Source organism: Chenopodium album, chromosome 13 (assembly GCF_948465745.1).
Source record: "Chenopodium album chromosome 13, dcCheAlbu1.1, whole genome shotgun sequence".
Taxonomy (NCBI): Eukaryota; Viridiplantae; Streptophyta; class Magnoliopsida; order Caryophyllales; family Amaranthaceae; genus Chenopodium; species Chenopodium album.
This window is the reverse complement of record NC_137846.1, coordinates 49,912,119-49,940,058: the sequence shown is the minus strand read 5'-3', so window position 1 is coordinate 49,940,058 and position 27,940 is coordinate 49,912,119. Positions and strand designations below refer to the sequence as shown.

At 35.1% G+C, this 27,940-nt stretch overlaps 3 protein-coding genes across 5 annotated transcripts; 2 read left to right on the top strand and 1 right to left on the bottom strand.

The window, feature by feature from the left end:
• The first annotated feature begins 96 nt into the window (after positions 1–96).
• LOC145574895 (ubiquitin carboxyl-terminal hydrolase 14-like) lies at positions 97–14,617 on the top strand. Of its 2 annotated transcripts, none has more exons than XM_081632776.1 (19): positions 97–354; positions 794–965; positions 1,808–1,920; positions 2,251–2,584; positions 5,384–5,478; positions 6,065–6,198; positions 6,280–6,336; positions 6,449–6,526; positions 7,508–7,562; positions 9,123–9,203; positions 9,716–9,914; positions 10,034–10,091; positions 10,167–10,289; positions 12,198–12,286; positions 12,378–12,467; positions 12,577–12,744; positions 12,889–13,013; positions 13,107–13,233; positions 13,843–14,617. In XM_081632776.1, exons 1-19 carry the CDS (start codon positions 247–249, stop codon positions 14,019–14,021), a joined length of 2,385 nt encoding a protein of 794 aa, XP_081488902.1. In that variant the 5' UTR covers positions 97–246; the 3' UTR covers positions 14,022–14,617. The 2 variants fall into 2 exon arrangements, with proteins under 2 accessions (XP_081488902.1, XP_081488901.1); XM_081632775.1 differs by having other exon boundaries at positions 105–354; positions 12,574–12,744.
• A 1,636-nt stretch (positions 14,618–16,253) lies between these two features.
• LOC145576812 (uncharacterized) lies at positions 16,254–24,352 on the bottom strand. The gene is made up of 5 exons (XM_081634517.1): positions 24,217–24,352; positions 19,747–21,034; positions 18,230–18,496; positions 17,258–17,413; positions 16,254–16,675 (listed from the first exon to the last, which is right to left on the bottom strand). Exons 1-5 carry the CDS (start codon positions 24,222–24,224, stop codon positions 16,556–16,558), a joined length of 1,839 nt encoding a protein of 612 aa, XP_081490643.1. The 5' UTR covers positions 24,225–24,352; the 3' UTR covers positions 16,254–16,555.
• A 149-nt stretch (positions 24,353–24,501) lies between these two features.
• LOC145574894 (uncharacterized) lies at positions 24,502–27,458 on the top strand. Of its 2 annotated transcripts, none has more exons than XM_081632774.1 (2): positions 24,502–26,487; positions 27,182–27,458. In XM_081632774.1, the coding sequence occupies exon 1, from the start codon at positions 24,581–24,583 to the stop codon at positions 26,462–26,464; it is 1,884 nt and encodes a 627-aa protein (XP_081488900.1). In that variant the 5' UTR covers positions 24,502–24,580; the 3' UTR covers positions 26,465–26,487; positions 27,182–27,458. The 2 variants fall into 2 exon arrangements, with proteins under 2 accessions (XP_081488900.1, XP_081488899.1); XM_081632773.1 differs by having other exon boundaries at positions 27,118–27,458.
• The last annotated feature ends 482 nt before the right edge of the window (positions 27,459–27,940 follow it).

Here is a 27,940-nt window from a genome sequence, read left to right as displayed (position 1 = left end):
AGATCCAAAGTAATGGGAAGAGCAATATCCTTTCCTAACATCATATCGCCCCTAACTGAAATTGAAACGTGTATGCGTGTGTGTATATATGAATGAACTACACTTTTTCTGTTCATTTCTTTCGGCGTAAATTCACTTGCTCTTAGCTTAGGGCAAACTCACTGATTCTTTCCTCCATTTTTACTCTCTCTCTCTAACTCTCTTTCTCTCTCCTCTCTTCCATTGATAATCAATCAAGCTTCAACAATGGTGGAAGCCATGGATATACTCAGAGCGAACCTCTCTCGCGTTCGGATTCCTGAACCTACCAATCGCATCTTCAAGCATGAATGTTGCGTTTCTTTCGATACTCCTGTGAGTTCTTTTTTCTCAGTTTCGGTGATTTTTGCTTTCGTTTTTGCTGGAATTCATTCAATTGGAATTCATGCAAATGTTTAATTGATTTTGTTATCGATTGTTTTTTGACCTAGTGTTTGATTAGGATGATTGTTTGCGAATTGAATTTTAGTCGGAAAACGTTTGAAATGGCGGAATTGCGGTTTTGGATGATTAAACCTAGGTTTTTGGCGACGTGATGAAGAATGATTGAAATCTTGAATTTGAAATGTGTGCTGAAAATTCATGCAAGAGAATAAAAAATCACTGGAGTTAATCTTTTGCTTGTTTATCGTTACGATTATGCTGCATTTCGTTTTTTAGAACTATCCAGGACTGTTCAGGAAGCTATTAGTAGTGTCAATGATATAATTTCTTGAAATTTGTCACGCTGAATGCGTTTATGGTGGCGTTGTAGAAATCTGAAGGTGGACTGTTTGTGGATATGTCTTCTTTCCTTGCCTTTGGTAAAGATTTTGTGCAATGGAACTACGAAAAGACTCGGAATCCAGTTTATCTACACATTAAGCAGACAAAGAAGGTGGTTGCAGAAGATAGGCCTTCAAAGAAGCCAACTATTTTGGCAATTGGTATGCTGTTTCAATTCTTACTGTTTGCCTTCTTCATTTTGCCTTTTCATGCTGTTTAATTGTGAAGATATGGTAATTGAACTGCAATACTGCTATGGTAACATTCTATATATATTGTGTTTTGTATTATCATTGCTTTAAGAATTGGAGCAGACTTCAAATTAATAAGCATTATGTACTCCGTAAGTGATTAAAGTGGCAAAATAAAGAAAGGAATAGGGATAAACATGTCTAGAATGCCTATAAGGTGCCATTTTTTTTTCTTTTTTGTTTTCTTTAAGATAACGTAAAACGTGCATAACTTGTAAATCATAGCAGTGGTTATATAAGACACATAATATGTAAATGCAATTTAAAACGTGCATGGCAGTGATCCTGACTCGGGTTTGAACTTCTTTCAGCATTACATGTGTTGCCATGATCCTTTTAACCTCAATTTTGGTAGCTCCTTCAATTTTTCCTTCTTTTAACCCTCAAACTATAGTTGTTTTAAGGAGAATGAACTTGCTACTTTACTTTTGGAAATTAACTTCAGGGAGTTACGATTTTGTGAAATCATGATGCAACTTTCATGATTTAGAATTCTGATATAACTCTTACATCCCAAATCTATGGAATTCAAGACTTATGTATAATTTTCTAAACAGATCATTGATACTGTGAATTTGTGATCTCTGGCCAGAACTTCTGCATCTTGAGTGTATTATCAGAATGACAATTCTTTGATTGGTTCTAAATCTACTGCATTACTGGAATCCCTATTGATGTGCTTTTGTTTTGAAAGCCCATGTCACGAATCTCATTATAGTGGGATGATTCTGATATCCTTGGTGTGATTGTAGGTGTAGAAGGGGGTTTTGGTAGTGGTGAACCTGATTATGAAGAATCATATAGCATTGTGATATTGCCAGACTATGCTAGTCTTCCGTTCCCCTCAGTGGAGTTGCCAGAAAAGGTACTCCTCTGCTCCTTATTTTTCTCCTTTCTTAAGATCCTTGGCTCCATTCCAGCTTGTTGGGAATAGCTGGCACTCTTGGTCTATGTGTATAGTGGAAATCTGGTTCATAGAGCAATGTAGGTGTGCAATATGAGAGTTCTATTTATGAAGCAAATAGGATAGTAAGCTGTTGAAACAATATGATACATTACATATTGGTAAGTACTCTTAAGTAGTCTTTGTCAGACACACTCAATTGATAGAGTTTGTATAGGGGTTAGCTGTATGTTTCAAATAATCAGATAGAAAATTGTCTTGGTCTTTGTGTGACATGTGTGTATGTTATAGGTAAGGTTAGCAGTTGACGCAATTTTGTTGGCCGAGGATGCTGAGCGAAAAGAGCAAGTTGCAGCCTGGGTAGCTGAGAAGCAAGTCAGTGCATATGCCATGAGTTTGCCACAGATTGACAATGGCATTGTTGTTCCTCCATCTGGGTGGAAATGTGCGAAGTGTGATAAAACAGATAATCTCTGGTTAAATCTAACAGATGGAACAATCCTTTGTGGTAGAAAAAATTGGGATGGTACTGGTGGCAACAACCATGCTGTTGAACATTACAATGAGACAAAATACCCTCTTGCTGTGAAGCTTGGCACAATAACTGCTGATCTGGAAGCAGCAGGTAGTGTTACTATTGGTCTTTAGTGTTTCATACAACATTTTTTTATTTTATAAATTTTTCTTTTATATGTTTTGTTATCTGCTCACATGTTTCAAATTCTGCCGTCCAATTATTTCCTGGTCTGTCCTGTTATATGAGTAGTATCATTTTCTGTAAAAAAATGCCTTTTGTTTTAATTTTATTACGATTTATGTTGGTTGTTTTAAAATTTCTTTTTCATGATGATGCTTTCTAAACTTATTTCTGTCAGATAATGTTTTTAAATTTGGAATGCCGAATTTTAACCTGAAAGTCTTAGTTTGGATGTTTATAATACTATACTTAGGAATACTGGTGTTGAATCTTCTAAACCATGATCAACTTCACAAAAAGATCCCAACCTTGATTCTTAATCTTGCAAGTTGCTGTAATAAGTTATCATTTTATTTCATCTTCAATTCTTCATCATTATATGACGCCATGGGAATTCATTTATCCTTCAGAATTCTTAATCTTCTGATTTGCCTTCGTAAATGTCATACAACTGTCTTTAGAAAACCTGTAAAGTGGATGAAATTGGTTAATTTTGCTGATAATAGTTAACAAGGGTACTAGTCATGATGGAATACATTGTACCCAAAACCTGTCAGCTGACATCCTGACTATTATTCGTTTAATTCAACTCTTAGTGAACCCCCTTAGTATCCACGCTATGTTTAATTTCATCTCTTTTTATAGTGTTTTGTTAGATTTTTTTTTTTAATTATTTTTTTTTAATTATTTTTATTTTACTAAAAGGAGGTGAAAGGCTGTTGGAGTTTTAGCTGTGTTAAAAAGCTCAAATTGCACCGAGGCAATTTGGAGTTCCTTGCGGCTAAGGTGCATCTCAGTGTGCTTCGTTGAAGCGAGGTGTATCTAATAAACAATAAATAAATTTGTGAAAAATTTGTTGTTTGTCCCTCAGGGGGTGTGCCGTAGTGTGCTTCATTGAAATTTCTTTGCCTAGACCACAAAGGCGCGTAACACCTTGCGCTGCAGCGCTTTTGTTAAACTCTGATGTTAGGCCTTCAAACATGTTAGCATGAACCTTGAGATATCAATATAAGGCTAGTAGTATCTTGGGTTTTCCAGAACTTTGTCATACAATGTGACTAAGTTGCATGTGGACTGATGTCCTAGAGGAGTAGCTTAGCGTATTTGTTTATCTATTTTTAATTCTTATGGCTTAGGAGCTATATTTAATAAACACTTAGGTTGTGTTTGGATACTAGTAATTCATTTCAAATGCTTGAATTGAAATTCAGAATTTGAAATTCAATTCCAAAAGATGTGTTTGGAAAACATCATTATTTCAATTCTAGAATGTCAAATTCCAAGTCATGTTTGGGGTGAGTAGAATTTGTAAAGATGGAATTGAAACTTTTATGAGTAATGTCAACATACTCTGTATTATTCATCAACAGTGGCTAATAAAATTGGAGGATACCAAAAAAAAACAAAAACATAGTCAAATTAGAAGACTTTATCGGCAGTGGCCATCATCATCTTCATCACTAGCGTAATCATACAAGAGCAAATTATGAAGTAGATGCTACAACTCAAATATAGGTAATATTGTGGCATAAATTTCAGTTTTTTTTTTTTTTTTCAAAAATTGTAAAAGATTTGATGTTTTTACATCAAATTATAAACCCTAATTTTTGCCCCTTTTTAATGAGTGAATGAATAAAAAATGATTTCAGATAAATTGTCAAAAATAGATTAATCCAGAAGAAACTAAAGCTTTATTACTTTTAATTTTGGAAGTATATTTGATATGGAGTACTTGATATGAGCTTCAAATTGACGAAAATATTTTGTTGTCGAGAAGTTGTGAAATATTTCGACACTCCAGCGTTTGCGGTGGTGCAGTGGTTGTCGTCGGAGATATATCGTGATATAGTGGCGATGAGCAGGAATAACTAGCAGAGGAGAGAGAATAATGGACAGAAGAAGAGAAAGGAAGTGAGTAAAAGGGTCCTGTATGTTTGAAGAGAGAGAATTTAGAATGATGTATATTGGGTTAGAATTTGAAATTCATAAAACATAACTGATTTCTGTAATGGCTTGGACTTGGGCCAAATACAATTCCAAAATTTTGAAGTATCCAAACAAGATAATTGGCCCAATTCCGGAATTTGAAATGAAATCATGCAATCCAAACAGGCCATTAAGGAATTCAAATTGTCTTTTCCCCTTCGTATTCAGTATTGAAGCTTTTGCAGTTATCTTTAGAAAAAAGTATTTACTAAGGAATGGGATATGGAGACTGATAAAGTTGAGTAATATGACTGTGCTGAGGTAGTAGTATGGCTATGTTAAACAATTAAGTCAGGCACAATTATATATTATGTAGAAGCTGTTTGAATTGAGACTAACTCTCAGCTAAATCATTGTGTATTTGTTTGCATTAAACCATGCTCTAGATCTCATCTGCGACCCTAGCGGGCTTGGTGTCTTGGAATGTCTGCAGGAAGTTGCTTACTCTTTTCTTTCCTCTTTCCCTCTCCTTATTCTCTCATATTTGTTTTCGTTATATTAGTTAGCTTGTAGCTTATTATGACGGGTACATTTTCTGAAACAAAAGTGAGAAGCTTTAATTTATGATGATTGCCACTTTTTGTTGATTGATGACCCACATCCAGTATTTCTATTAGCTTTAGCTGAACAGCTCCATAAGCTCTTTTTCTGCCAAAAGTAATATCTTTTTTCCCCCTATAAAGAGTCCACTCATTAATTGAGCCCATATATAATTATGGATTATACATTTTGTTATCTCAGATGTTTTCTCTTATGCGGAGGATGAAAGTGTCATCGACCCGCTTCTTTCACAGCACTTGGTGCATTTTGGGATTGATTTTTCTTCATTGCAAAAGGTTAGTAGCCTAATTGTCTTTTGTTGATCCCGTACTTATTGGTTTTTGTGGTTTCTTGAACTTTTAGGTGTATTTGTGAAAACTGGAAAGGGACTTGGTGAATTCTGATTTGGCTTTCCACCTAGCTACAAAGGAGAAATGATCAAGCTATGGCCTGTACACTTATTTATTTTTAGAAGTAGGCTAGAGTTATATGTGGGATGTTGCATCGGCTGAGGATGAATGTCATTTAGTATCCTGTTTGTTTCTATAAATTGCAATTCTCTTAGTGGCTGACCTTCACATGATTAGTGGCACCCCCTACAAATACTTTCATGCTATTCGTATTTTGCATGCTAAAAAGCAAGAAAGTGTGTTATGGCTGTTAGCATTGTTAGCTTGTCTCATTGTTTGACAGGCCTAAGATGAGATACCATGGTATAGTAGCTTATGCCTACCTCTTTCATAAATCCTTTACAACCATGGTTTATATGAAATTATTCCTTTCCTTCTTTGCGGGAGAGGGGTGAATCCTTTCTGACTTGTTCTCTCTCATTTTTCACTTCCTATATTCTGACTTTTATTTTTGCTTGTATTTTGTGTTAAGACTGAAATGACCACTGCTGAAAGGGAGCTTGACCAGAATACAAACTTTGATTGGAACCGGATTCAAGAAAGTGCTGAGGCACTTCAGCCAATATTTGGCCCAGGCTATACTGGACTTGTAAATCTTGGCAACAGGTGATTTAATTGAATATAAATGATTCTATTGGGTTATTGCTTGCATTTCTTCCTCTAATGATTCCTTGTGTTTCCACACAGCTGTTATTTGGCAGCAACCATGCAAGTAGCATATACCACACATGCTTTTATATCTAGGTCAGTTTCTATATAGTTTTTTTCTTCATTTTTTTGTTGTGCTAGAATTTGAGTATTTTCTCTGAAGAGTGTTTTTATTGATTCAAGGTTTATTGTGTAACTAACCAATCAGATATTATGCAAATCAAAGCTTGAAAAGTGCTTTTGATGCTGCGCCTGCTGATCCAACGGTTGACCTGAACATGCAGTTGTAAGTGAGCTATCAGTCTCTTATCTTTTGATCTGTCACTGTAACTATATCTTGTGGATTAGTTGATACTGATACCTCTCATATCTCGAAGGAATGGGTGAAAAAGTTTAAAAATATAATATGTTATGAATTGATTTCATGTTGGATGTTTTGTAAGTGAGCTAGCTGTCCCTTATCTTTAGGTCTGTCACTCTGACTATATCTTCCGGGTTAGTTGATATTGATACCTTCCATATCTCAAAAAGATGTTTGATGCTGCTTTACTACCAAATGGTTAATTAAAATGGCATACACTTGACTATGCTGCCTGACAGGAGTTCAGTTTTCTATCTCACCAAAGCTCCTCTGCAGTGAACCACTTAGCGGTTAATGTAGTCAGACTAAGCTTAAATCCGACCCTATTCATTGAAGGAAATCACATGATTTTGTTTATGTTTCTTTGGACCTGTAGTCAGACTAAGCTTAAATATTATTTCTTTGATTTACTTTTGGAGTAGATCAGGCCTCAAGCTTAGTGATTATCATGATAGTGTTAGTTCCTATTAGTAGTTGCAGTCTTCTCCTTATGCTTCATCATCTTTTGTATTTTATCATGAAGATTGGTCTTACCCCATGTTTCTGGTATGTTTAATTGTTTGATTATTGTATTGCGAAAAGTTTTTATGATTATGCCTCTAGAAAAAGGAAGCATTTACTTCTGTGATAATCTTTTTGTTATGGAGTAATTCCTTGGAGCAACTGTAAACTAAATAAATCAACACTTTGAGTATATCATGTCAAGGGTGAGGTCTAGGAGACTAGGAGAGTAGGAAGGCTAATATGTACATGGCCTTACTCCTTATGGATTCTTGAAGTTACTTTTAAAACATATAAAATTTCAGTCCCTTTTCTTTTAAAGTAATTATTTTTATAAGCTGTAAGATTATTATCTCTCATGTTAGATTTTGTTGTGACTTGTGATTAACATCTGTTGTGTGGCAGGGCGAAACTAGGACACGGATTGCTGTCTGGGAGATATTCAATTCCATCAACAGAGGTGTGTTGCTGGAGTTAATTTTACAAACAATTAGTTCCTTATCATCCATAGCCCTTTGAGCCTGCTGTGCTATGTCGAGTATAGTTCTTATTTTTATTAGAAATATCGACATCATTAATTCATTACCATGAATTATTTGCAGATAACTTTAATACTTCCTCCATTTTTTAATACCTGCAACACTTCCCTAAATTGGAAATGTCACAATACTTGCAACACACTATAATTGGAAAGTTATTTTAGGGGAATGTTGTACTGTTTTCCTTATATTAAGCTCATGGCCCACTATATTATACTCCTAACAACCTCTCACCCAATTTTTAAGTGCATTAAATCATGTAAACCCCACTTTTCTTAAATATTGTGAAAAAGTGTGTTGCAACTATTAAAAAATGGAGGAAGTATCTGTCTGTTGTTTCTAAAAAGACCAAAGGAAAGCTCTTTTCTTTATTAGTTGATTTGATTGCTAGTATTAGGACGCTGTCTCTACTCAGATGTTAAGTACATTAATTTCTGCGAGTAATTCAGTGGAGGTGTTTTTGTGATGTTGTACACTGGGTCTCCCTATACTAGGGGGTTTGGGGGGGGGGGGGGGTGGTTATAACTCAAGTTTGAGACTGGGGAAAGGAAAGTGGGTTTTTAAAGCTTCCTTTAATCTCTTCATCTTTGTGTGATATTTAAAATATTACTTTTCTTGATGATCAGTTGTGGACATGTGGTTTCTTACATAAATACCCTATCGACAATTTTATTGTTGGGTTCTCAGTGATAGCTATTCCCTTAATTGGAGATCCCTGTGACATTGTCCCAACCCCCTATGTATATAAGAATTCATCGTGCACTTTGAAACAGATCAACAGAATCAATATAAATCAGGCTAAATTGTAGGAAGAAAGTTATACTAAGATCATTTTCATATCATTAAGAGTCATAATCTTGGCTTAGTATTAATTATATTTTTTTTACCTTGTATGTTTAAAAAAAAAATATTTTATGTCCATGCCTACATTATTTATTTGCATACATTTTTCTGGTTGTATCTTGTGAGTTGTGACAAACAAACCATGAGGAGAAGCTAATCACTAAATTTAAACTGTGATTAGAATTTAGAGTAAATTTAAAGCACCTTTTGGCAGACATTTATGGTTCTAGCTTTGAATCAAAATAATTTCATTTCCCTGATATTCTTTAGTTCTAAAAAAATTTAATATGTGCAACATAGGTCATAACATAATAAGATTCTCCTATTAATATGGTGGGTAAGGGAAAGAGAAAGAGGGTGGGTTGTTGGGGGAGGGGGGGTGCAGTTAGAGTGAAAAACAAGATATTGCGTGTTTAGCTCTCTCCTCTCTGAACACTTCTTCAAAGGGCAAAAGAAAATTCCTTTTTCTTCAACTCTAGTTTGGTGAGGGGATGAACATAGAGAACCTAATTTTTAACATTGAGTAGGCCTGAAACATTTTGATGGCTTCATTTGAATAATTTTACCTTTCCTCCTCTTCACCTCTTATTTAAGAAACAAAAGAATAATTTTCCCCTTGTTTGTATTTGAATCTTCAGAAACAGGAAGGCATTCCTCCTCGGATGTTCAAGACAGTTATTGCTGCCAGCCATCCAGAATTTTCTACCACGAGACAGCAGGTTTGTCCGTACGTTAACTGTGCACATAAAACTATGCTTTTTGGATGACATTTTTTGTTGACATGCTGCTACCTCCTTGAATGTTATGTAGCTACATAGAACTACAATTCGTTAAGAATTTCTGCTTGAAAGCATGCAATCACTGTCACATTAAATTTGTGCTCTGTGCAGACTTATCAATATTATGTCTGATTGAAAATATTGTGTATGAGCATATTTGGACCTGACCTGAAAGCATCGGCCTATGGTACCTCCCAAGTCTGCATGCTTTAAGTGGTTTAGTTACTAAATTACTCTAATGAATATACCTGTTGGGTGACCTGAATATATAATGATAATATCGGTTAACATGATTGGTATCTTCTCTTTCAATTTTTTGGCCAAGCTTTTGGATGGTTCATTGTTCTGTAAATACTTTGTTTACTACGCACTTGAGATAGTTTTCTTTGTATGACATGTTATTTGGTAAGTTACTTGACAATGTTAATGACTTGAATGTTTGACTTGACTAGGACGCATTAGAGTTTTTCCTGCATCTTCTAGAACAAGTTGAGCGGGTTAATGCAGGGAATCCAAAACTGGATCCCTCAAGAAATTTCAAATTCGGTATTGAAGATAGAATTCAGTGCCCCTCTGGAAAAGTTACCTATAATAGGCGATCTGACTACATTCTTTCTCTCAATATCCCATTGCACGAAGCTACAAATAAAGGTATGTTTTGTGGTTATATTGAGTGATCTATGGAGGACCTTGATCGACTCTTTCTAATTTAGGTGGAGAATATTGTTAATTTTTTTTCTTGACCTTGTCGTTTGTGTTTTGAATTCTAGATCAATTAGAAGCGTTCCAGAAATTAAAATGTCAAGCAGAATCTGAAGGAAAAGAAATGTGAGTTGATGTCTTGGTTGTCATGCGTTTCCTGCTCTGCTGGAAATATTTTACTCAGGTTGTATAATACCACAGGGCTGCGGGTGAAGTAGTTCGTCCAAGGGTGCCATTAGAAGCTTGCCTAGCTAGCTTCTCAGCTCCTGAGGAGGTGATGGACTTCTTCAGCACTGCATTGAAGGCTAAGACAACTGCAACAAAGTAAGTGTATATCCATGTGCTGGAAATGTTTACTGTGGTACTCAATAACCATTATTAAGGTAGACAAAACTCTGTCATTCGAGCATACTATTCTAGTTTCTATTAGTTAATAGCAGCAGGGTATTCTGAAGGTTTGTGTTTTTCAGCCAAGCATCATTACCTCGAGCACTTATATTGTATAGTTTGTTGCCTCAGTTTTAATAGGTAGGCCCCCTAAGACACAAAGGTCTGTTTTTTTTTTTTTTTTTTTTTTTTTTTTTTTTTTTTTTTTTTGTTGGTATACAATGCACGTGTTTTCTCTTTTTATTTTTTACATCTTTCTTAATGTTAGATATTTTTTATGTTCAATAAATTCATAAAATAAAGCTATTTAAAATATTCAGAAAAGAGGGGGACGGAGATCATGTGACTTGGTTTAATAAAAAACTGAAAAAGAAAAGAAACAAGGTAATTTCAAAGTCTTCTTTGTATCATTATCTGTATAGATTGAAGAGAGAAAGCATACTCTGTAACCTGCAGACCAAGAAGAGTTGGAGGAAGAAGATATCCAATAAATACTTTCTCCATTTCACAATAGTCGTGTCATTTTGACCATATGCATTTGCCAATGCTTGACTTTGCCTGTAAATATCTTTACTTATTTCTATATTTGTAATATGTATTAATTATATTGAGATAAATAACCTAACAACAATTAAGATAATGATACTTATTGTTACATATTATTAATTAAACATGGTCAAAGTTAATATGGGAATTGTGAAAAGAGACAATATGATGAGACTATTGTGAAACAAAAAAGTATATCTCTGCATCATTAACTGCTTTTTTTTTTTTTTTTTGGGGGGGGGGGTCTTTCATGGTGATTTGGGTTACAGAATGCAGAAATATCATGTTCATAACTCTTTCAAAAAAAACAAAAAAGAATTTTTGTATTATTGGGTCTTTTGTGGAAGTGTAGGTCCCCTTAAACAACTTACGAGCTTATGATGTTTTAAGTAATTTTTAGTACTACTTCATCTCAACTTTTACAAATGATAAATTGACTGTTTAGGTAAAAACATCTCAATGTTTTTTTTACATTTGGCACACATATCCCAACATGTGTATTGTATCTTGGCCCATGTCCTGACTTGCCTGGCTCCAAGGCGCACCTTGAGCACTTTTTAAAGCCTATTTTGTAGCATAATTTAGTATTTATTTCTCCTTTCATCCCACAAATATGTGCCTAGTTGCTTTGGCATTAAGAAAGTTAAAGTTAAATACAAATTAAAAGTGGATAGAGTAAAGATATTGGGTATGAGAGAGATAGTAAGAGAAAGTCATAGTAGAACATTTGGGTAGACTTAGAATACCATAAAAGGAACTTGCAAAATGTTTGGGGCATTCTTATATGGAAACCTTGAAAATTTTTGTTGGCCAGATGGAATATTTTGTAGGTTTCTTTTGTTAATGTTCTACTAAGTATATGATAGCTTCATGTGGTCAAACTTGGTGATATATGCTTGGCTGGTTTCCATGATTTAACACACATTTCTGTCATTTGCAGAGTTGTGTTAATACATGTATTGATTAATGCTTATATATACTTTTAATGCCCTTGGTTCATCATTTTTCACCATGGTAAAGACTTGGTTCAAATTATTGATAACTGAATCTATATATAACCCTGTCATGAGATGTTCAATATTGTCTGGCCAAAATTTGGTACCTTGTATCTGAACCATCCATTGTCTCAGCAACATAAGAAATAGGACATGCTACAATGTGGTTCCTTTTTTTGGAAGATATGTTTGGGTCCAAGGCTCTTTATGGTTAAATTAAAGGACAAAATGTTGTTTGTTTTGCATCATTTGATGTGCTGTGACATTTAATTATACTCTAATCTGTCAAATGTTTTCCATGCAGAACGACTGGTCTAACATCCTTTCCTGATTATCTGGTCTTGCACATGAGAAAATTTGTTATGGAAGATGGATGGGTGCCGAAAAAGCTTGGTATACGTTTTTTTGTTAGTGAATATCCTGATAATTTTTAATGAGTGGTTGATTTTTGTGACTAACAAATTTTCTCTGTTTTGCATCATAGATGTCTACATTGATGTACCTGATATTATAGACATAAGTCACATGCGGAGCAATGGCCTTCGACCTGGAGAAGAGCTTTTACCTGAAAGTGGTGGGGATATTCTTGTTCTTTCCTGTGCACATGTGCATGCTCTTTTTGATCTATGGGGACACCCAATGATTTTCTAATGTATATTTTGTTTGATATCAATCTGCAGCAGGTGATGCTGAAGCAGAATCTACTAGACTTGTAGCCGATGAGCTAATTGTTTCTCAGCTTCTCTCCATGGGTTTTGGCCGATTACCTTGTGAAAAAGCTGCCATATTTACTAACAATGCTGGAGTTGAAGAGGCAATGAACTGGCTGCTTACTCACATGGATGATTCTGGTTAGTGTTTTATATACTTCATATATTTTTATATGATATGGGATATGCTTGACCTGTATCATTGAACTATATAAACTATTAGTCTGCAATTTCTGACAGTCGTAAATAGTATTTCTGACTCTAATTCCTTTACTCTCTTGTCAGATATCAATGATCCTATATCACATACATCTCAAAATGCTGCTGTTTATGTTGATCCATCAAGTGTTGAAGTATTGATTTCATTTGGTTTCCAAGAAGAACTTGCTCGGAAGGCTCTTACGGCTATGGTATGGCGGTGTTGCATGTGGCTTTGTGCATCTCTGTTCTGTGCTGCTAAAATTATTGTGACCTTAAACTTGCTTTATTTGATAATTGTTCAGGATGGAGATATTGAAAAAGCAACTGACTGGATATTTAACAATCCTGATGCTTCATCTATCTCAGACATGGATACATCGAGCAGTGGTGCTGCAGCTGCTGATGCCGAGCTACCAGATGGGTCAGGAAGTAAGTTTCTTTACTCATCCTCTTGTATCCACGTAATTGTCAGCATGAATTTTCCTGCCTGCCTGGTTGTTATTTTTACTGAATCCTAATATCTAGAATATTATCTCGTCTAAAAAAAAAAGGTATATTAACTTTTTTTTTTTCTTTCTTCATATCATTTTTTAAGCGAGCACAGTGACTAAGAAATTGAAAAATACCTGTTAAGGCTGGCAACCCACATGCTCCTGATCAAAATATATACACTGTCTATCTTGCTGAGCTTTTGATTTCTGTTTGTTTCTCAGAATTTGTTTTTAGGAAAAAGAAATATACTTAAATGAGAATTTTGTCAATGTTTTCCAGAGGCAATTTTAAAGAGGTAAGGCAGAGTAAAATATCTGAAACAATTTTCTATCTGATAAGTTAATCAAATCTTCCCTGTGCCGTCAGTTGTGCCTTGCAACAGGGGTAAGGTACAACCGAGCTTCCAAATGAGCTATAAAAATTACCCTTGGTTGTTCCTTGAACCAGAGAGCTTATACATTAGACTTGCTAATATGAATATTCCCAATAGTTAGACTTCAATGCTTATATATTCAATTACAAGAGAGCTTACTGATTGAAATACAGGATACCGGCTTCTTGGATTTGTGAGTCACATGGGAACTTCAACTCACTGTGGTCATTATGTTGCTCACATCTACAAAGATGGCAAATGGGTACTATACAATGACGAGAAAGTTGGAGCTTCTGTCAATCCTCCTAAGGATATGGGATACTTGTACTTCTTTGAGAGACTGGCCGATTGATGATGTTTGCAAGTCCATATTCAACAGATCATCTGGTCTTTGATAGATCTAGCTGTTAGCTTCGTGATTGCTGAAGGACTATCATCTTCCAAATTCAATTGGCTCCGTGATGCAGGCTGCTTGAAATGTCATTCATTTCCGAGTTCGTGTCAACGTTCTAGGAATGCAAATTTCTATTACACATCGCGGGCAGAAAAAAAAGGTTATGCTGACAAATTTTCCTAAATTCTCTGCTTATATGAGACAGGAAGTAGCTTCCTTGGGAAGGATAGTTGACAAACTGCTACCTTAGAGATTAGCGATTTATTGTTAAATTGTATTCAGAGTGTCAATTGTAGTGAATTTTTGAGTTTATAGCAAACCTTGCAATTGGACTTGTTATCAATTGCGACATAACACACAAGGCTGATTCTTTGTTTAGATTGAATTGCTATGTTTAGTTTACAAATTTGAATTGGTTATGTTAAACGATTATGCTGTGGCATCTCAAGAACAATTTGTTTGGCAGGAACTTTACGTTGTAAATACTCCCTAACTTGTTCTATTCAAGATCACTCTATATAATTTTGGGTGCGAAAGAAAGGCAATTTATTGTATGTTTCATAATTGTCTCACTCAACAAGATGGCATAATTTCCATTGAAACAATAAATAACCCAGCAGATATATTGGGTAATATTGGTCCTAAATCCTAATTTTCTGAATTGTTTGTTTATTGCCCATAAAAAACAGTTTCAATCCACATGTAGAGTTTCTTAAGTTTCCCAATTAACTACTTTAGCCATTGATATATTTAATTATTTCTTAGTAAAAGTTTATAAAATGATTATAAAAACAAATTTAGATCAATACAAATAAATACAATTTGATAAGAATTTTTTGTACTCTGCGTACAATTCTTAGGGGAGTACAAATAGCGTAAAAGTTCAAATATAGAAGTGTTTGTGGAACTACTCAAGTAGGAATTGCCTCTTGTAACTAGTGACTGATTACCAATACATTAGTCATTCCATAAATAAATAAATTTCATCTCTCTAAAATTTATGTAATGGTTGTGTAGATTGTTATCTGTTCTTGTTTTAGTTGGTGTTTAGGTTGTAAAGCTGTTTTTTGTTTAATAGTATCTTTTGTCATTTTTCTAAAATTACTTCCACATTATTGCAACATATCAATGAGGGTGCATAACATTTTAGGGCTCGCGAGAGAGACGAAGCCTAAAACACATGCAATGAGCCAATGAGGAGAGAAAAATTACTTGTAAATAAAGAGATGTAGCAACAAATTTAATAATAATGGATTGTTGTGTTCTTAAATACTTGCAACACTTTAGTTTGCATTTATTTAGGGAAATAGTGATAGTACATGAAAATAATTAAATTATTGTGCAAGTGGGGCTGATTAGGGTATTTTTAATTGTTTGTTGGAGAAAGAAACAATAAAATTGGTGCAAGTGGAATTAGTGGGAGAGAAACATTAAAATAATAAGTGGTTCCATGCTAAATAGAAAGTGTTGCAAATATTCATCAATAGATGAAAGAGAAAAGTATTAGAAAGAACAAATGAGATATCAGGCATAGCTTTAGGTTTGTACCCTTCACTTACATGTCTACTCTCTAGATACTTATCAAGATTTGAAGATCAAAGATTTAATGACCCCCCACCACCTCTTCCTAAAAAAAAATACTCTTATCAAAGAAGTGTTATCATTTTCAAATTTTTTCCTTTTAATTTGGTAAACTTGAATTATCTTATGAAACAGTCACTTGAGTTCAGAATCAAACGGTTGCAAAATAAAAAAATATTACTTCCTCCGTTTCAATTTGTTAGTCCCATATACTATTTTGAGCGTTTCAAAAAGATATGTCCATGTATTTCACTTTTAACTTAGTTTTTATTTCCTATTTTATACATATTAAATTTTGATTGGTTTAATTAATTGATTGTGAATTGATGACATGACTTTAAGTAAAGAAATTGTTCCTTTGAATTATGCAATTATGAGTTTATGACTAATGCTTTTCTAAAAAAAAATCAAAAAATTTAAATAGGGCAAAACTATTTATGAATTGTTTTTTACTTTAATGTTAGATTCCAAATATTCTCCTTTTTTTAATTTTATGTGATTGATTCTATATGAGACTATCATATTGAAACGGAGGGAGTACAAGCAAGAGATTTAAAAAAAAAAAAAAAGCCAAAAAAATAATTTATTTTGCAAGTATTATCCTGAAGCAAAGGTATTTCTCATTATTCCAAAAGTTCAAATATACAAGATCCAAGGACCATGCATCCTCACTTATTTGTTCAAATTTGAGATCAAATACATGAATGAAGTGTCAGTGTTTCGTCGAGATCAATGATATTGTACACTATGGAACAAAAATGAAAAATTGCAGGCAACTTGTAAAGATGCCATCATCTCTGCCAACCTATTCTAAAAGAGAGATTCTATAGTAATAGTCACAATATGTATGAATCAAAAATTTTGTTTTCCTTATTTTCTTTAAATGTCATGAAAGTATAGTTGACATCAGCTCAGGGGGCAACCAAACCTTCAATTGTGTAGCTCAGAGACTCTGCCCAGTCAACTTTGAACATCATTGCCTTCAGAGTATCCAATACATTGTAATCTGGATCCAATTTACGCTGCCAACCCTGGAAATAACATAATTATAATACCAGAAAATTATGAGTACATGAATGTGTTGATTACTTTATAGCAGATACATCTCATTGCAGAAGATTCACTCATTATACATGACAAACACCTAATGTAAACCACAATGTTGATGTCTTAGGGTACATTCAGTTATTTATTTAATTATTTTTTAGGAAAAATTGTCAATAATAATATGACCTATCATAGTAAGCCACAATTTTTATTCTTGACAATTTTATTCAGTTATTTATTTAATTATTGTCATATTATTCTTGACAATTTTTCCTATTTTTTATTCATAGTAAGCCACAATATCAATGATTCATGAAATGGTAAGCTTCACTAGTCACTACAGTAGCCCCTCCTATTTACTCTGTTTACAAATGTATTTTATGGTACAGAAGAAATGAATTGAAAAACTGCCAGTTTGTAAAGCAGCAGAATACACAAGAGCAACATGCACCAGTTTATAGAAGAACCTGCCATAATTTTAAGAGGCCTTTAAATAAAACCTATACTGAAATAATGAAATCCGAATAGGGAAAATTTGAAGCTTATAAGATGGGGCCAAAGAATACCTCAAGAACCATGGCTGTGACAATCACAGTACAAACATTTCCATCAACGTTAACTTTGTGGTGCCGAACTAGTTCCAGAAGTTGCTGCATGCAATCAGCAGCATGTAAAGTGGAGCTCTCAGGTGAACCCCAGGAATTGAACTGTTTTTCTACTTCCTGTAACCAATGTATTAAAATTACTGCAGTGTCAAACAGCATCATGCTTTCAAGACATTCATGCAAAATTTGAAGGTTCTGCAGTTAGATAGTATACATTCCAAATTTTAACAGAACAAAGCCTAATGGTCACCACAAAATGAATTTCGTAGTGGAAACATACAGGGTGTTCAAAACGTAAAGTCACTATTATGCCTGTGTGAAAGCCAAACCTTCTAACAGAATTTTCCAAGAAAGCAGGTGTATATCTAGAACCTGATGATCCCTTTGCAACTGATTGTAATAATTTAAGAGTGACTTCTTGGCCTTATGTACTTTCAACGGTTACTTATATGACTGAACTGATCATATGGCTTTGGTTTAACTGGGTTGAACTTTTGTGTCTAACAAAAATGACAACATCAATCTGTCTACCCTATGTGTGTTCCAGACATCTCTTGAACTATGAGATGGCAGGGATGGTAGTGGCTTCAAATATCAGGTTGAGGTGGTTGCCTCATCAAGCAAGAGCAAAAGAAATACTGCATGAAAAATTGATCTCTTTGGTGCAGACATGAAGGACTAGAACATTGTCAAAGGAAACTATGTAAAAGCAATTTCTACACATAGCTACTTCACAGAAAAAGTAGAGCTGTGGCTTGGATGAGTTGGAACATAGACAACAATGAAGATAAGTTAGACAGAACATTAGGTTCTAGAAAATTGAAAGAGGGATCTTGACCGAACACTAGTACTCAATAGCAGGAGCTAACTAGGAACAATCAACTTGACTCACTAATTTTGACTGCTGACATCTATTACCAAAAGTTAAATTACCTTAACAAAAGCCCCAGGATTTGGGCAATTTTGGTTTTCTGATAACTGTAGAGTACACTGAGCAGCAGTGTGACCATCTCGAAGAGCAACGGCCTTGAAAAACTCCAGTATATTAACCCTATCTCTTTTAGAAAGTTCAGCAGTCATGCCTACATCGAGGAATACAACATGCGGTCTTGATTCAAAGAGCTGTTTCCCAGGGATTCTCTTATTTATCCGGACAAGTATATTTCCTGGGTGCATGTCAGCATGGACAAAATTGTCAACCTGCAAAGGCATCCTGTTTCTCATTAATATATCAGTCTATGGAATAGTACTGGAAATCAAACGAAATACAGTAAGTATTGATTGCAATCAGAATCAATCAAGTTTCTGAACATTGATGGTATTTTGAGTTGATAAGATCAGATAAAACTTTAGATTGTAATCAGCACTCAAGCATATGGTGCAAGACAGTTGCCAGCACCTCAAATCAGCTATTACAGATCGGGTCAAATTCTACTATTTAAAGCAACAATTTAGGTGACTTAGAGAGCTTATTTCCTTAGTCTGGACTACTAGTGCTTACGACAATCATTTTCTGCCCTAAAACACTCAGATCTTTTGTCCCAAAAATTTTGATCTGTATCTTCCCTAAACACTCGTTTTCATGTCCCAAATTTTTTTCTTAATCTCAGCTAGCACAGGGAAAGACCAAGAGAGAACAGAAAGCCCTCCTCTTCTACTGCTTCCACTTCCTTACATTCAACATTCTTCAGTCATGTAATGTTAGCTGTGCTATAAATCCATTCATATAAGTACTGCTGAATACAAAGGCAACAAATACTCGTCTGATAGCAACAATTATTACATTTTTTAGAAATGCATTAAAACTGTTAAATTTGAATCACAGCTTACAATATCAAGGCATTTGAATGATTATAATAACTCTTTTTGTGTCATATAAACCTGTATAACACACACAGATGTCAGGTCAACACGGTTCAGTTACTCTGAAGTGTGATCCAAGATTTAACTCATATCGGAAAATATATATATGATCTAAAAGCAAAAGAACCAAAGGCCAATGTTGAGGCAATAAGCATTAACAAGCACTCTACAGCCAGCATGTTAGGAAGCTGAAACCTCTTGATGGATTTAGAGGAGCTTACTGATAGCAGAACCATCAAGAAACATAACATATCTTTACTACGTACATTATATTTTTACTTCTTTACCAATTCCCAGGCTGTGTCAGAATGAGCAGTTGAACCCACAACTTTAAGGTTAAATGGCGGGCTTATAACTTTACAGCCAAAACAACCTCATCCAGAAATCAAGGGAGAGGAAAATGGGAGTAATGATTTTAGGTCATTGATGTTTTGCAAACTTTGATCTGCATCCAAAGACTATTACTTCTTCAATTTTGGCAAAAAGTTTCTCAATAAAATTTCTGTTGTTTTTGCAAAATAAAGGGAAAGTAAAAAGAGATGTATTCTCAAACGAAAACTAGTTGATTTAAGAGTATAAAATCATACCAAAAGCATTTTTAGAAGGGCATGACTCCCAATGTGAGCAAGTGATGTTTTGATACTATCATGTCCTTCAAGTTTATCAACGTAATGCAAGATACTTTGGCCATGCTCATAAGTTTCCACCAGAACCGCTGGGTGCACTAAAGGATAGAGAGGCTTTGGGAATGAAACATCCTTCCATCTGCGGAAATTGTAGATGAATCGACTCAAATGTGCAGCTTCTCTTGCTAGATCAACTTGAGACATCATAAACACAGCAAACTGTTGCAAGCTTTCATCCAGTCTCAACCACTTCAGCGTTGGTATCAAGTTTGAAATTTTAGCAAAGACATTTATTATCATGAAGTCTCTACGAATTGCTTCACCAACACCAGGATGCCTAACCTTCACAGCAACTAACTTAGGCTTCATTGGGTGACCAGGATAACGGAATTTCAGAGTAGCTCGGTGAACCTGAGCAACACTCCCAGATGCAACAGGCTCCTCTTCAAACTTTTCAAATATTTCACCTAGCTTGCGGCCAAATGCCTTCTCAACTGTTTGCTTTGTGAAGGCAAAGCTATGTGCTGGTGCTTGGGAATGCAGCTGTGCGAGTTCTGTGCAAATATCCTGAGGGAAAAGGTCGGGCCTTGTAGCAGCCCATTGTCCCCATTTTATAAATGCTGGACCAGCCATTTCAAGGGTGCGGCGAAGAATACTAAGCCAGGATTTTCTAAACTCTACACCAAGGGAATTGGTGAAAGGAGCCATAACTACACAAGGTGAAAATATGATTGCTAGATAGATTGCCCTAAGAAATATAATAATAGCCTCTACTAGAGAAAAGGCAAAGGATGCCAAGTAAACATGTCCATTTTGCGCATGATCATACAAAGTGCTGGTTGCTGCTAAGCTGTCAGCATGAGTCCACTTAGATTGTCCACCTGAAAACTTCCCAGCTATTAAAGCAAGCATACTAGGAGCAAGCAGTTGATAACGGCTCAAAGCTAAACATACAGCAGCAGCAGCTTTGTTAATATGAGAAAGAGCTTGTCCCCTATTAGTCTCCATAGATAAAAGCTTTCTCCAAGCAGCTTTTGCTTCATTTGACAATATATAGCTTGATGAGAAACTATGCATTTTCCGTTTTCCATTGTTGGTAAAAAGATATTTTGCTTCAGATAAATTATGTGAAGCATAGCTTTTTCTCACAAAATTGTACTGGGAATAGGGGTCCAACTTGCTACTGCTACATTTCTGCTCTTGCAGAAAAGTGCGAATGATCCTTCTAACTCTCCCAGCAGCCAAACATCTGCAATCAAAGAGTCCACCAGAAAAATTCAAGCCATAACTAGGTGACGCTTGTACAAATAATAAGAAAAAGATCCACCGTCTGATAGATCATTGGGTCTATTTTTTTTATAAAAAAAAAAAAAGCCATGAATTTTATGCCTTATCACTAGATTGCAAGGTATACAACGGTTACATTCTGGAGGCTGGAGCCACAAAAGCAAAGTAGTGTAACTGGTTTTCATGTAGTTTGCAAACTTCTTTGTTTCTAGGAGGCATTTTTATAGAGTTTATGCTCCACATACCATAGAAGTCTAGATCAAAAATCTTTTGGTCATGAATGGCAAACCTGAGAATGATTTTTTCCTTTTAAAATAAAATATAATAACTATAACAGTTTTGGGACTAAGGTTTTGTTGTTGTATTAATTTTTAATATAGGCGTAGAAGCATTATGAATTAACATTTATCTAATTACAATTATGACAAGATTTGTATGTGTTAAATGTCATGACAAGACTTGTAGGAAGTTTGTAACATCTATCACATTTTATGTTTTCTGTGTTAAATGTTATGACAAGATTCATAGGAAGTTTGCAACATCTATCACATTTATTTATGTTACTCAACCCAACCCAACCCAACTTTTTTTTTTTCCCCAATGGAAATCTAACTTCTAAGAGTGTGCCTGGAATCAAGGGTATCAAATTAGGGGCATTATCAGTTATTGGAAACTATAATGGGGGTAGATAATAAATAAAATAAATAGGGTAATAAATAACACTCAAATGGAAGTTACATAATCTCCCTACCCTCTTCTAGAATAATAGGGTAATTTATTTTGATTTCATCACCACATTTCTCTCATACGTTATACTTCCTCCGTTCTGTTAATATTGCAACGAGGAAATTACGCATCCCGAAACACCTTTTATATGCTAAATATCTATAATTGTGTAAGAGTAAAAATTATAAAAAGTTGATATTGTGAAAGTATTTTATGAGACGAATCCAACAAGATCCCACTTGACTATATTTTGCTTAACGTATAACTCATATTATATGGTCAAACAAGAGTGATGAATAGTGCAAAAAGTCCATTGTTGCAATATTAATAGAACGGAGGAAGTACTATGGAATATTAGTAATTTAGTACTTAATGATTGAGTCAACATAGTTGTACATACTTATCTTCTTCCAAAATTATCCTAACTAATGAAGTACTTTATTTCGGTAGTAAGTAAAAAGCCCTTTATCTAATGTATAAATTTATAATAACCAAGGAGGGTTTAAGAAGTTTACATAATCTTTGACAGCTACTTTCAGAATTGAACAATATCTCACAGAAAACCAAAATAGCCAGAGGGAAAAAATACGAAGACGGAAGGAGTAGATTATTAGGTGTGCTTAATGCTCCCGACTCAAGTCATGATATGGAAACAACCTAAAGAGGACAGAAGGAGTAGACAATACAGCAATTAAAATTTTTCCCCTTTTGACTGCTTCCAAAGCCATACAATACGTGAAACATTCAACTCAAATCTTTTTCAATAGGTAAAAATTTTCATCCAAAGAACTAAAGAAGGCATATATCCTTCTTCTCCTCCCTAGTATTCTGCAATGAACCAGCCTTATGATGAGTACAGTTGAAGCTTGAGGAAAAAGGCAAAAAGTTAGTTAGAAATGACAGTGGTGGATCTAGAAAATATGCCTATTGGGGTTTAGATAAATATTAAAATTTTAGTGGGTTCAAATAGCTAAATTAATAACAAATCTTGCAAAAAAATTATAAATCTTATAAGAAAATTACCACAATTATCAAAATAAAGTGGGGTCAATTGTGTCTTCAGCCCGGAAACAAGAATAAGAAATCCTATAAAGGAGAGTAGGGATAGAGAAAGGCATCCAGAATACTGTATTGTTGTTTTAATTTGAGTTAGCCATTTGGAGTGAAACAAGCCACTCGAAAGCTTGTGTTTATCATCTTCATTTATGTAAATTTCAGTTAATCTATATTAGTTAGCAATTTTCTACTCTAATTCAAAATCACTAAATCTGTCCAAGCTATCTCGGTTCACAACATATTCATTGTAACCCTAAACCACCTGTTGCCACTCATCACTCCTCTAGGTGGGCAAGAGAGGACGCATCAGTGCATCACACTTATTTACATCTTCAACAGAATCATTAGACAGCTTTTATAACTGTTACATTGATTTGACAGCATAAGATAGTCAGAGAAAATGAGCCACTGAATTCTCTCTCAAAGGTCAATATTTTCACTTAAAGAAAGTATACATCCTGGTTCTTCCCCTAGTATTCCTTGCATTACAGATCCAACCTTAAACCCACATAGTCTCCACTCATGAGCAAGAGTTTACATCTCCATTAATATAGGATACATTGCAATTGTTTTCACCATATATTTCAACAGAGTTGCCAAAGTCATAATTAGACCACTTTCATTATTTATTCCTAAGGGACAAATATCAATCTCAGAAGCTTGTCATTTGCATCAAGATTCAAGGGTCCAACGGAACCAGCTTCTTTACACTCATAGAGGGAATCATATAGAGTTACCCTTCCAACCCTCACCCTAACAGCCAGGATAAAATAAAACCACCATATGCGGCACCTAAACTTGAGGCATTCATCAAATTTATACACCATAGGCAACATCCTAAAAAGAGGCATTCTTTTAATTATTCCTAGCTTAAACAAATCATATTTGTAGCATCTTTAATTCAAAATAAACTCCCGTTTGATAACCATAATATCATCTTGGAAAAACATATTTTCCAACAAAAATAGAAGATCACTACATTGTTATACCTCACAGTCCCAAAATTCCCAAAAACCTCAATTTCACACATATAATCTAATTAGCAACAGTAGAATCAATTAATCGAGCTCAAAGTACGATAAACAACTCCGGATTTAGTTATCACATTACTACAAGTAGTTCAAATTACACTATCAACGCGACAATCAATCCTAGTCCAGTGAGTAACAAAAATACAATTAAACAGATCGCTTTTTTCAAATTCTATAACTAACATCTCCATTAAATACGCATTGCCAAATCAAATCAATTCAATACAATGCTTTCTTCTTACATTAATCAAATTCACCCCAATTGCGGAAAAAAAAAAAGGAAATTCGAATTAAAATTTGAAAACTAAAGTGAAAAAGAAAGAGATTTTACCTGGACATGATTAATTGAAAAGGAATTGAAAATTTGCGACGGCGAAACGGCGGTGCCAAAGAATCGTCGGCATTCTCTGATTCGCCGGAGATTCAAATAAATTTCCGACCACAATTAATTTGGGGAAGAAAAATACTAATACCCTTGAATTTTTATTTTTATTTTCCTTTTTCTTTTACACTATTTTATATTTAAAAATATGAAATGTCCAAATTACCCTCGTTTTTTTTTTCCAATTTAAGGCTGAAAACCTAAAACCCCCCAAAAAATTCTAAAAACCCTAGTTCATTACTAAAATCGCCAATTGCACCCAAAATTAAAGCTCCAACAATATCTGAAACCCTAAATCATCGAAAAATCGAAAATGAAGAAATTGTTCGACGATGTTGATGACGATGACATTGAGAAGATATCGAAGATTGAAGTTGATAAAGAATTTGCAAAGCGATATGAGCATAACAAGAAGAGAGAGGAATTGCAGAAATTGGAAGAGATGGAGAAGAAGGGACTCGTCCCTGATTCTGGGTCTGATTCTGAGTCTGACACTGATTCTGAATCGGAAGTTGTTGATGTTGTGAAAGCAGCGAAAGAGGAGAGGAAGTTACTGGAAGCATTGATGAAGGTTAGGAATAAAGATCCGATTTTGAAGCAGCAGGATTCGAAGTTGTTTGAGAGTAGCAGTGATGAAGAAGATGAAGGTGAAGGGAGGAGAGAGAAGAAGAAGAAGCCTAAGTATTTGAAGGATGTGATTGCTGAGCAATTGATTGAGCGAGGTCCTGAGTATGAAGAGGAAGAAGAGGAGGAGGAGAGAGAAGTGGGGAGGGTGAAGAGTTATAATGAGGAGCAGGAGGATTTGAGGAATGATGTGTTGAGAGAAATGGCGGAGGCGGAAGGCGAAGGCGGGGGCGAAGGCGAGTTGTTCAGGGAGAAAAAGAGGGATGATGAGGAGGAAGGGGAAGATGATGAGGAGTTGAATAAGAAATTGGATGAGTATTTTGGGGAGGATGATACATTGGGTGAGAATGATGTGTTTTTGAAGAATTATTTGAAGGGTAAGTTGTGGATTGATAGTGATAAAGGGAAGAGTAAGGTTAATTTGGATGATTTAGCCGAGTTATCGGATGATGAGGAGGCAATTGAGAAACAGGAGGAGTATGAGAAGGGGTTTAATTTTCGGTTTGAGGAGAATGCCAGTGATCGAGTGTTGGGGCATTCACGGGTTGTGGATGGTTCGGTGAGGAAGGAGACGAATGCGAGGAAGAATCAGAGGGAGAGGAAGAAGGAGAGGTTGGCACAGGCTGAGATTGAGAGGCAGGAGGAGGTTAAGAGGTTGAAGAATTTGAAGAGGAAGGAGATTCAGGAGAAGCTTAGTAAGATTAAGGAGATTGCGGGTATTGATAAGGATATTCCTTTAGATGAGGATGATTTGGAGGAAGATTTCGATCCTGAGAAGTTCGATAAGAAGATGAATGCTGCATTTGGGGATAGGTATTATGAGGAAGAGGATGTTGATCCTGAGTTCGGGAGTGAGAGTGAGAGTGATTTGGAGAAGCCCGATTTTAAGAAGGAAGATGAGTTGCTTGGATTGCCTGAGGATTGGGATGTGACTAAATCGAATGACGGGTTTTTTGCTGAAAGGGAAAGGTTGAAGAGTATAGCCGAGGATGGAAGTGATGTCGATGGAGGAGAAGATGATGATGAACAAGTAGATGAGGGTAAGAAGAAGAGGAAGAGGAAGAAGTCTGCTATTAAGGAAGCTCTTGATAAAAAGCTTGAAGAGGAACTTTATAAGCTTGATTATGAGGATAGTATCGGAGATTTGAAAACCCGGTTTAAGTACAGGGAAGTTAAGCCCTCGAAATATGGATTGAGTGCAGCCGATATTTTGATGTTGGATGAGCAGGAGTTGAATAAGTACGTTTCGTTGAAGAAGCTTGCGACTTATAGGGAGAAGGAGTGGAAGGTGCCTCAAATTCAGAAGAGGATGTTCTTCGAGAAAGTTGTGAATGATAAGATGAACCAGAAGAAGAGAAAGAGAAGGGATAAGGGTGATGTTCGTGAAACGAATAATGAGAAGGAATCTGTAGATGCTGGGAAAGCACAAAGTGAGGAGCCGAGTGTTGATGAGAGCCAGTTGTCTCGAGCAGCCAGGAGGAGGCGCCGGATGAAGGAGAAAAAGCTGCCTGAATCAAGGCTTGTTGCTTATGGAAAAGTGCCATCCAGTTCTAAGAACAAGTCAAAGAGTTAAACCTGTGAGATGAGTGAGAGGAGGTAATTCCTGACTATTAATTTTAAGTTCAATTAGCTAGCCTACAAATTTCAAGCTTGTGACATTGTGATTTTAATATAAGATGGAGTATGCTGTAAAGTATACATATTTACAAACTCTCAAAGTTTGTGTAGTTGTTTTAGAGTGTAGATGTTAGCATTGTTTTGGCACCACCCAAATGTTGCTTGGTTTAATGGTTAATGCTTTGATAAATTTACTTATTTGCTTTAGGTCACATGATCAAATCTTCGCATAAACTTTTTTAAGAATGCTTTTTAATACGGAGTAGTATTTGTCTCTTCAAATCATTTGGGTGATGATGGTTCTGGAAATCTCCTTTTGTTCCTGCCTGTTTCTGTATGATTCTGCTGTCAATGTTTACTGGTATATGTCATATGTGCCTTGATGTTACTGTTCATTTGGGTGGCAATAATTATGAAAATCTGGAAACCCTTGATATCTTTTTGATGCTTAAGAATTCATTTTATGTTGGTTTGGCTTTCTTTTCTTTTTTGAGGAATAGTTTGGCTTTCAATAGATCTTCAATAGGTGGTTTTAAGGCTCACAGTTTGGCTTGCCTAAATGATTTGTTTCTGAGCAGTTTGTTTAACCAATGTTTGAATACTTTGCAGCAATCTTTGAAACAAATTTGAATTCATTGCCGCAATCTCTGAAACAAATTTGAATACTTTGCAGCGATCCTTGAAACAAGTTTTGGATTACTGTGATCAAAGTAAGCAGATAACTGTGGATTTATGAAGTTCCTCTCTTTGGCTATATCTGCTAAACTGCAGTTCTTGGAGCTAATGTTTGACAATGAAATTTTGTCCCCCACCCTTCAAAATATATAGGCCTTGTCTAACTTCATTGTTCAAAGTCTGTACTTTGCCTAATCAAATTTTGTATGGTATGTTGAGTTATAATTTGTAATAAACATTTTTTTTTTAATTATATACAAATTATTATCTTGTGATGGTTATCTTTTTTTTGTATATGCTGCTTGAATGAGTTGTTAAAGATTGTGCAGAAATATTCAATCCAAACATAAACCAACAAAGAAATCATTTTTTTTGAGTTTGTTCATACTTAACATCTCTTTGTTAGTTTTCTTGAAGACAGTTTCTACTTGAACAAAAAGTCCATCAAAATGTTACAGTTGAAAGCAGGTCTGCTATGTATTAGTAGTATAATCGGTCCATCTTATGTGAATACTTGCTTAAAGCCTTCACGTATATCTGTTATAGAAATCTGCTGAAGATGTCTCTAGTCTAGATGCCCATCTCTAGCTACTTGTTTTTTTCAGGTAAAGTCTAGGTGATGTCTTTCTTAGAATTCTTACCCTATACGCACATCTTTCAGAAGCCTCAACAGGTGAAACACGTAATTCTGTGTTAGCTGGCTCAACTCTGCCTTACATCTTTTACAGCTTCTCCCTTGATCTCGCGCTCTGTTTTC